At 45.3% G+C, this 9,418-nt stretch overlaps 1 protein-coding gene across 2 annotated transcripts in view; it reads right to left on the reverse strand.

The window, feature by feature from the left end:
- EDEM2 (ER degradation enhancing alpha-mannosidase like protein 2) overlaps nt 1-8,607 on the reverse strand; it is a 30,044-nt gene extending 21,437 nt beyond the window's left edge. The window contains exons 1-4 of one of the 2 annotated variants that reach the window (XM_004612543.3): nt 8,409-8,607; nt 8,075-8,185; nt 5,377-5,416; nt 3,389-3,494 (exon numbers count right to left, since the gene is read on the reverse strand). In XM_004612543.3, the coding sequence (XP_004612600.1) occupies nt 3,389-3,494; nt 5,377-5,416; nt 8,075-8,185; nt 8,409-8,515 (364 nt within the window). In that variant the 5' untranslated portion in view covers nt 8,516-8,607. Of the gene's footprint in view, nt 1-2,971; nt 3,099-3,388; nt 3,495-5,376; nt 5,417-8,074; nt 8,186-8,408 lie in introns of those variants that run through there. The other variant, XM_055139000.1, reaches the window with a different exon arrangement.
- Nucleotides 8,608-9,418: the final 811 nt, after the last annotated feature.

Here is a 9,418-nt window from a genome sequence, read left to right on the forward strand (position 1 = left end):
CCTGGCTCTGCATGCAGCTGACCTGGGTTCCACCCCTGGAACCCTATATGGTCCCCTGTGCAACACCAGGAGTGGTCCCTGAATGCTGAGCCAGGAGTAACCCCTGAGCATCACCGGGTGTGCCCACTTTCCCCACTCTCTCCCCAGGCAAAAAAGAAACTAGAGTGGGGACCATGCAGGGCTTCAGCCCTTTGAGCTATCTCCCTGGCTCTGGCAAGATTATTCCTTGTCAAACTCAGTGAGATAAAGACAGGTTTCTACAAACAGAAGCTGAGAAAGTTTCCCAAGAGCACAGCTGCACTGAAGGTCCTTCTAAAGGAAGTACTTTGGAGACAGGGAAAGGATCACAGACCCAAGGTCTGCCACATAAGAAGAAAAAGTGGTAAATTTGAAGAAATCTAAGGGCCAGAGGGATAGTACAGTCAATAGGATGTTTGCCTTGCACGTGGCTGACCCAGGTTCAATCCCTGGCATCCCATATTGTCCCCTGAGCACTGCTAGGAGAAATTCCTGAGCATAAAGTCAGGAGTAAGCCCTGAGCACTGCTGGATCTGGCCCCAAAACAAACCAAAAAGAAACAAGCAAAAAACTTGAATAAATTTGAAACAATAACATATAAAACAAAAGAGAACTAAATTTCATAACTACAGCACACTGTTGGGGAAAACCATAGATCAGATTTTATATTGTTCAGAGGAAAATTAAAATTTTCAATAACTTTAGACTCTGTCAAATTACATTTGTGAATTTCCTATGATATGTTTAGAAGTCATGCACAATTTCTAGATCAGCCATCCGGAGAGAGTATGGGGGTAAGGTGTTTGACTTGCACACAGCTGAGCAGGTTTGATCCCCAGCACTGCCTATGGGCACCTTACTAAGAACCCCCAGGAGTCACTCCTGAGCACAGAGCCTGAGCACTGAGAAAAGAAAAAAAATCTAGTCAGAAAATGAAAGGGAAAAAAATCTACAGAAGGCATGAAAACATTTGCCTGGCACACAGCCAACTCAGGGCTGACTCCCTGGTGCCCATATGATCACATGAGCCCACTGCAATGATCCCTGAGCAGAGCCAGGAGTAAGCCCTGAGCCAGGTGTGGCCCCTTCCCCTTCCCCTCCACCCCCCCCCAAAAAAAAAACAGGTAGAAGATGGGAAAAATAGCACAATACAATAAAGACTAATATAAATATATTTGCAATTACTCTAAGTGGGTCAACTCTAAAAGAAAGATTGCTAGAATGAATGAAAAATCATACATCAAGGCCGCTTTCCACAGGCTCAGATGAGTCTCACCTACAGAGAACCTGCAGAAAAACCCAGGTATACAGAACCCGTGACTGAGATCTCCAAGCTTACTTGGAACGGGACTGGACCTCCTTCCCCCGGCTCCCCACTTTTCCAGTAGCTTGGCAGCCACATCCACAAACTGACCCTGGAGCCATATAATCTCATCAATGGACAAGATCCAGAGACTATGAAATAAAGCTCCCGAAAGAGAGCAACATAGAATGTCCTGGAGCATGCGGCAGCACCTCTTATACTCTAGCCAACTGATGAAATAAAAGTATACACATTTGTTTGGGTTTAACACATATGTTTGTAATCTCTCATACAGGGGCTTAAATGGCTCCGGGATGAAATACAACAATCTTCACACACTTTCCTCTTATGGTGGTGGGAAGGTGCACGGTTGTGGGATTAGTGTTTGAATATTATCTGTAATGAACTTTTGTGAACAACTTTATAAAAATAAAATTAAAAAATAAGTAAATAAATAAATGAAGACAAAAAATCATGCATAATTTAGAGAAGAAATATATAATCATAAAATGCAGAAATACTAAAAGTAAAAGGGTATAAAAAAGATATAATGGGCCAACCAAAAAAGTGGAAAGTATTATATTTACATGAGAAATAAAGGTGAAGGATCCATATTAATTGATAGATGATCAGTTGGGCTCAGAAGTTTCGACCCAGCAGTAAGCTTGGTCTCAAATTCAGGTCTGATTCCTACACTAGGATTTGATACCACGATGTTCTTCTAAAAGGTCAAGTCAGCTGCATGCAAGGCAAGTGCCATACCACTGTACTATCACACTGTCCTCCCATCATTTCTTAAAAAATATGCGACTTCTCTGTAATATGAATTTTCTATTGCAGAAAAACATATACAATAAAGATGAGCAAAATAAGGGTGAAGGACAACCAGATGGGACAGCTGGTAAATGACTTGTGGTCTTGATAGAGGCTTACTGCACGTAGGGTTGTAGCAGTGTCTGCAGAATCATTGGAAACCTACCAAAAGTACTGATTCTAGGATGCAGCCCAGATAAGCCAACTCACTAGGTTTCGAGAGGAACCAAGATATTTAACATCTATTTTTTGTTTTGTTTTGTTTTGTTTTTTTGCTTTTTGGGTCACACCTGGCAATGCACAGGGGTTACTCCTGGCTTTGCACTCAGGAATTACTCCTGGCGGTGCTCAGGGATGCTGGGATTCGAACCTGGGTTGGCCGCGTGCAAGGCAAACGCCCTACCCACTATGCTATCGCTCCAGCCCCGATATTTAACATCTTAAGGGTTCTAAGTGGTTTTATGGGCATCAAGGCTTGGAAACTAACTCCCTTGACTTGCTATACTACAGTAATCATTACTCACATTTCAAATCTATTTAACTTTAAACCATTTAGTCACTGTTTAAATTTAAACTCACTATAATTTAACGAAATAAAAAGTTCAGTCCTTTAATTGCACACATTTCAAATGGTCAATAGCTAAATGTGACTAATAGCTGTTGTACCAAAATCATAAATATGAAACAATTCTTTTGTTTGTTTTGGGGTCACACCCAGTGGTGCTCTGGGCTTACTCCTGGCTCTGAGCTCAGGGATAATTTTTGGTGGATGTGAGGGACCATACGTGGGGCCAGGAATCAAACCTCGGTTAGGTGCATGCAAGGCAAGCGCCTTACCCGCTGTACTATGTCTCCAGCCCCTATAAAACGTCTCTCTCCTGGCAGAAAGCTCCATTGGGAAGGTCTCCTAGCCAATATGCTCCAAGAAGGTGGGTGCACATCTTTCTTATTCATGGCTGTATACCTAGTACCAAATACATGTTATAAAGGTAAGTAGTTCTGGCATATTTCTTCCCAGTCTTTTCTCCATCCTCCGCTCAATCATGTGTCTGAAATTGAGGTAGGGTCACAAGACCTCTCACCTCTCTCCTTGAGACTTCTTTATGAGAAGAGAGCTCAGTCAATGATTTGGCACAACTGCTGGCTCAGCCCTTAAGATACCTATTTCTTAACTCCTGGTTGATAGACCAAAAAAAAAAAAAAAAAAAACAACTCCACAGTTTTCTTCCAAAAACCTTCTAAGGCAGCCCTTACCTCGGATGTTGGTTTCAAACACAGAAGCATTCACATCAATATCAAAGTCCACATTGTCTTGGAGCACTTCAACTACTCTTTGGAATTCTGAGACATTCCCCAAAATCTGGAAGCAAAGGAGGACACGGCAGACAGTAAGGTTGTCGCTATCCTCATGTACTACACTAAAACACGACCCACTATTCCAGGATTTCCTGCCTTCAAACATGCAGTTCCCTCTGCCAGAAATCATGTCTTCCCATCTCCCAACGAAACCTACCCTCAATTAGCATCCCCTCTCTCTCTTTTTAAAGGATTTTTTCTTATTGAATCATTGTGAGATAGACCCTTACAAAGCTGCTCATGATTAGGTTTCAGTCATACAGTGTTCCAATACCCATCCCTCCACCAACGCACTCATTTCCCAGTACCAGTGCCCCTACTTTCCCTCCCATCACCCCCCACCCTACCCCCAGCCTGGCTTTATGGCAGGGCACTTTTCTTCCCTGTCCCCCTCCCCTTTCCTCTTTCCTCTCCTCCCTCCCCTTCCCTTCCCCCAATTTTGGCAGACCCTGGTTTGATCCCTCTCCCTCCCCCCCTCCCAGTTTGGGCTGTGGTTTGCAAAACAGATACTGAAAAGTTATCAGATATATCCCTTCACCTACTTTCAACACTCAATTCTTGTCCAGCGTGATCATTTCCAGCTATGACTGTCATACTGGTCCCTTCTCTATCTTACCTACTCTCCGCCCCATATACACTTGTGGTTGACTCCAACAATTGATCAATTAGCACCTTCTCTAGGGAATCATTCATTCCACCAACTCAAATGAATCTATTCTTCCTTAAAAACAAATAAACAAACAAAACCTCCAATAAGTCTATCCACACAAATCTCAGGGTATCTATCTATTTCTCTCTTCTGAAGAGATCTCTGCTGACGAGGCCCCATTCTCTCCTGTGTTCCCCCAGGGAGTGAAGGGCAGCCCAGGAAGCAATTACTCAACAGATGTTTGTTGCATGAGAACATGAATCTTACCCCACACTGCAGCGGCCACTGATCTTAGATCAGAAAGCACAGCATTCCTGCCCTCTGTTTAAGATATTTCAGTGTGTTTTAACTATTCCCAAATTTAAGGATCAAAATCCTTAACATAGTGAACAAGGCCTGGCAGCATCTGGTCCCCATATATCGCTCCAGTTTCCCTTCTGCATCTTCTTTTTTCCTTTTTCATATGCCAGACATAATGGACTTCCTTTATTTTACTACACTTGCCACACTCTGCCCCGCCATGAATCCTCTGCACAGGCTGCTCCCCTCTGCCTGGAACACTCCCCCCCCCTCACACCCCCACCCCACACTTTTCCCTCAGCACCACTGGCTTCTACTTCCAATTCCAAATAAGTGTCATATCCCTCCCTTGGGAGTAACCTCCTCAGTCCACTCACAGAACCTGTGTTTTTTTTTTTACTACAGAGCCCAGAACTTAATCTGGAGTCCTTTATTCCAATTTTTTGCATCCCTCCCTAAAATCACAGGCTCCAAGAAAACAGGGGTCATGTCTTTTTAAGCTCACCCGGGACCAAGGAGATGGCTCAAAAACTAGACCTCATGTTTTGCATGCAAGGAGCCCCAGGTACAATGCCTGGCACGGCATGAACCTCTCAGCACCACCAGGGGCAGCCTCCAAGCAACCCACCAGGGGTAACCCAAGAACACAAAAAGCCCAAAATAAAAATTAATAGGAAGATTGTTTTAATGCTTTCATGAACTCATTTATCATTATCTCTCCAGGACTTAAAACTGTGTTTGGTATACACCTAACAACTGACTCTCAATAAATATTTGATGAACAAGTATCTACACATTAACATTAAGCAAAACAATCTAAATTATCTCTCTAGCACTCATCACAGTCATGTGCATACTAACAATAGGACCAGGGAGAGCAGTATAGGGGTGAAGGTTATATTATGATAAGGGGAAAAGAAATAGACAAGACACTTACCAGCAAGGTGTCCAGAGCATCAATTAGAGTCAGAGAAAAACTGTAAAGGACAGAAATACCAGCTGTTTAGTAAGAAAATCAAACAGCAGATACTAAGATTGCCCCAGACCAGATTGCCACAAAACTTCTATTTTGTTTTGTTTTGTTTTTTTGGGGGGATCATATCCGGCAATGCTCAAGGGTTACTCCTGGCTCTGCATTCAAGAATTACCCCGGGACCGGAGCAATAGCACGGTAGGGAGGGCGTTTGCCTTTCAAGCAGACAACCAGAGTTCAATCCCTGGCATCCCATATGGTCCCCCCAACACTGCCAGGAGTAATTTCTGAGTACAGAGCCAGGAGTAACCCTTGAGCATCGCCAAGTGTGATCCAAAAAAAAAAAAAAAAAAAGAATTACCCCTGGCAGTGCTTGGGGGACCATATGGGATGCCAGGGTTCAAACCTGGGTCCACTGCATGCAAGGCAAACATCCTCCCCACTGTATGATAGCTCCAGCCCGTCCCTCTGCCCATCCCATGTCCAGAAATAAAGACACCACCATGAGAATGGCTGGGCACCAATGCACCTGGGAGAATGGACTGCGCTCCCAAGAGCAGCTCTATAATAGGTGAAGACATCATCTCAACTCTGGAATCCTCTGCCATAGGGAGACAGTAAAAGACTCTAAGGGTACAGATTTTTTTCATATGGCAGAATTTACCTCAGTGCATGGAGCTTTGTGATTTGAAAATACTCACAGTTGTGTTGTTCAAAAAGCAAAAGGCAAAAATGAAAAAAGAAGGAAAAGAGAAGCAAGCAAACAAATGTGCTCCAGTTGCAGAAAGATGAACTAAACTGCAGTATCTTAAAACAAGGTGAAACTAAGTTGTCAAAAGACTTATCAATGATAAGTCCTATCAATGTTAGGACATTCAAACTACACTGTAAAGTGGAAAAGACAAGGCACAGACAGAGAGTGTAGTATGCATCTGTGTACATTTTTAAAAAGAGACAAGAAGGCAGAGAGCAGATGGGCAGTTGTTCAGGCCAATGGTGGTTCGGGGATTACTTATAAAGGGAAAAAAGGAAACTCTTTAGGGTGCTAGAAATGTTCCATGCCTTTTCTAGCACTCTAAACTTTTAATTGTGCCAGTGGTTACCATACATTCCAAATGAGATATTTTCTTGTATGTTAGTATAAACTTTAAAAAGTTCACTTTATGGGCTGGTGAGATAGTACGGCAAGTAGGGACTTGCTTTGCACATGGCAGACCGGGTTCAATCCCAAATGGTCCCCTAAGCATTTCCAGGAGTGATTCCTGAGTGCAGAGCTAGGAGTAGACCCTGAGCATCTCTGGATGTGGCCCCAAAAACTAAAGAATTTTTTAAGAATAAAAGGTTCATTTTAAAAGATGTACCCATATATATATGTAAATATATACATATATATCCTCATAAAAGTATAAAATAAATATTTGACTACAAGACAGACAATAAAGAGTGGTTGAATTCAAGGGTAAGGGAGCTAGTTACTTTAATGATTTTGTACTGCTTGAACTGCCATTTGCTTGTACTGCTTTCAAGAGGGCGGAAAAATAGGTACAAATATTGTTGAATTCACTTAATTTCTCCTGTACTTAGCATGCTCATTTGTAGAACAGAGATAACAGCACTTCACTCCTAGGAGTGTTAAAGAGAATTAAAAAGCAATGACACAAGTGAAATGCTTAGCAGCACAGAGATCAATGTCAGCTTCGCTAAAAGCAATGCTTCTTCACTCAGCAAGGAATAAGACTGAGAATTCCACTTCTCACAAGCTTTATATTCTAGTGCAAGTGAGAAAGACAAACTAGTAACGAGGCGGGAAGTGACAGTATCAGAGAATGAGAAATGCAGGGTTCCTGGGAGATACGAGGGTGGACTTGTAAGAGTGCTGTGGAAGGCGAGGAGCTAGGGAGGCCACTCTGGGCCCCAAGATCTCAGGAAGCAGTCTGTGATGTGAAGAGAGGGGATGGTGTGTTTCACTACACTAACCACAAAGGTTCTGTACCTTTATGGTCGAGAGTTCTGTTCCCTCCATGGCCAGTTAGTTTTACCTTCATAGACCACAAAGGTAAAACACAAAGGGTTGGAGACCGGAGAGACAGTATAGTGGGGCGTTTGCCCGCACCTGGTGGGCCCTGGTTAGATCCTGGACGCCCATATGGTCCCCCAAGCACACCAGGAGTTAAGACCTAAGTATCTCTGGGTATGCACCCCACCCCACCCCCCAAAAAAAGTTTTTAAAATAAAAAACACGAAAGAGTAGAGCCGTGGATATCCCAGGACTCCAGTGATCTGCCCGGGTCCCCACAGCTGGTGCCTGTTACTGCTGTGACCAGAGCGCAGAGGTCCATCCACCTTTTGGTGGATACCCAAAGTGGGATCCGATTTTCCAGGAGTGGTTCCTGGCGGTGCAGGCCTGAATCGGAGTGGGAAAGTGAGTGCATGTGCTCTGCGTGTGCGTGTGTGCGCGCGCGCGCGCGTGTGTGTGTGTTGGGGTGTGTGGGGTGTGTGTATGTGTCTGTGTGTGTGTTGGGGTGTGTGGGGTGCAGAGCAATGTGCCCTCGCCCTGGCTCGGAGCTGGTGAGACCTTGACGCCAACAACCATAGCCGACCCGCCCGCCTAGGACCAGACAGCCAGACCCCGGCCGCCCCCTTGTTCCTCCGCTCGCACTACCTGCCCCAGGTGTCATGCCCGTCACAGGTGAGAGGTCGCAGCTCGTCGTAGGGAAAGGCATTCTCCAGGTAGCTGTCGTAGGCGTGGTAGAACATGGCCTTGACACGCTCCCTGGTGCGGGGTAGGAGAAATAAGGCAGGGGGGCATAAAGGGGAAACCACGCAGGGGAAGGGGCGAGACAGAGGGCGGAGAGTGGGAATCAGCCCCTGGCGCGAGCCCAGTGGCGGGGTCCGAGAGGGTCGGGTGGGGGCTCTGGGCGAGGGAACGGGAAGGGTCTGGGTCTGAGCGCCCCGTTCCCCAACCCTGGAACGGCTGGGAGCCTGGCCCCCTTCACCTGTAGTGGGCGGGGTCGGGCGCGGTGCCGTCCGGGCCCGGCGCACCATGGTGCAGGGGCAACAGCGCGCACAGAAGGCCGAGCGGGGCGAGCAGCCGGAAAGGCATAGAGCGCGTGTCCTGTCAGCGCTGCCACAGCAGCAGCAGCCACCACCACCCGGTCATCCTGGGCGATTCTGCCGGTTCTTCCGGGAATCCGCGTCGCCGCGCCTGCGCGCTGAGCGAGCAGTCACTCACTTCCGGACTACAAATCCCAGAATGCAGTGGGTTTCGGACCCCAGGCAAAGAGCATCTTGGGATATATAGTCTCAGAAGTGGAGATCAACGTGTCGTAAGGACAGTGGCTGGCTGTTACTGTCTCTTAGCGGGTGGTGTTTCAGTAACAGCATTTATTGAGCATATATTGTGTGATAAGTCGTTGGGGAGCGCTTTAAAGCCATTTCCAAGCTACCTTATTAAGCAAGAAGGCAAGAACCAGCAGGGGACTCTGTGTACGTTGAGTGGGTGTATGTAAGGATGAACGCTCAGCCTTTACCATTATTAACGAAATTGAGTTTCCTTCGCCAGTTCCCTGATGTTTGTATAAGGTACTTTCATTTATTTGTCCAACGTTGCCACTCCCAAGAGTCCTACAAACTCTTTTATTCTAGGAATTAATGAGATTTTTGTTGTTCCAAGTCATTGAAGATGACAAATGGTTATTCTAGGAATTAATGAGATTTTTGCTGTTCCTTATCATTTAATATGTCAAACAATTCTGGTCTCTTTGGGCCATCTCAATGTAGATGCTTTCCTTTCTTCATTTCCTAGACATTCTCAGAGGCTTCAGCCCTGTAGAGTATCCCAGGAGAGAACTAAGACTCCGGGGCACTACTGTTTGAAACAGTTTGGGATCCTTTTTTTGGCATCATGCAAGTTCCCAGATTTTGTTTAGCAACCCGAGAAACACACATGGCTTTGTGCAATGTGATAAGCAGTAGAATAAACCCTGAATTTTAAATGAGATGTGGA

This window comes from Sorex araneus, chromosome 5, assembly GCF_027595985.1.
Source record: "Sorex araneus isolate mSorAra2 chromosome 5, mSorAra2.pri, whole genome shotgun sequence".
Classification (NCBI taxonomy): domain Eukaryota; kingdom Metazoa; phylum Chordata; class Mammalia; order Eulipotyphla; family Soricidae; genus Sorex; species Sorex araneus.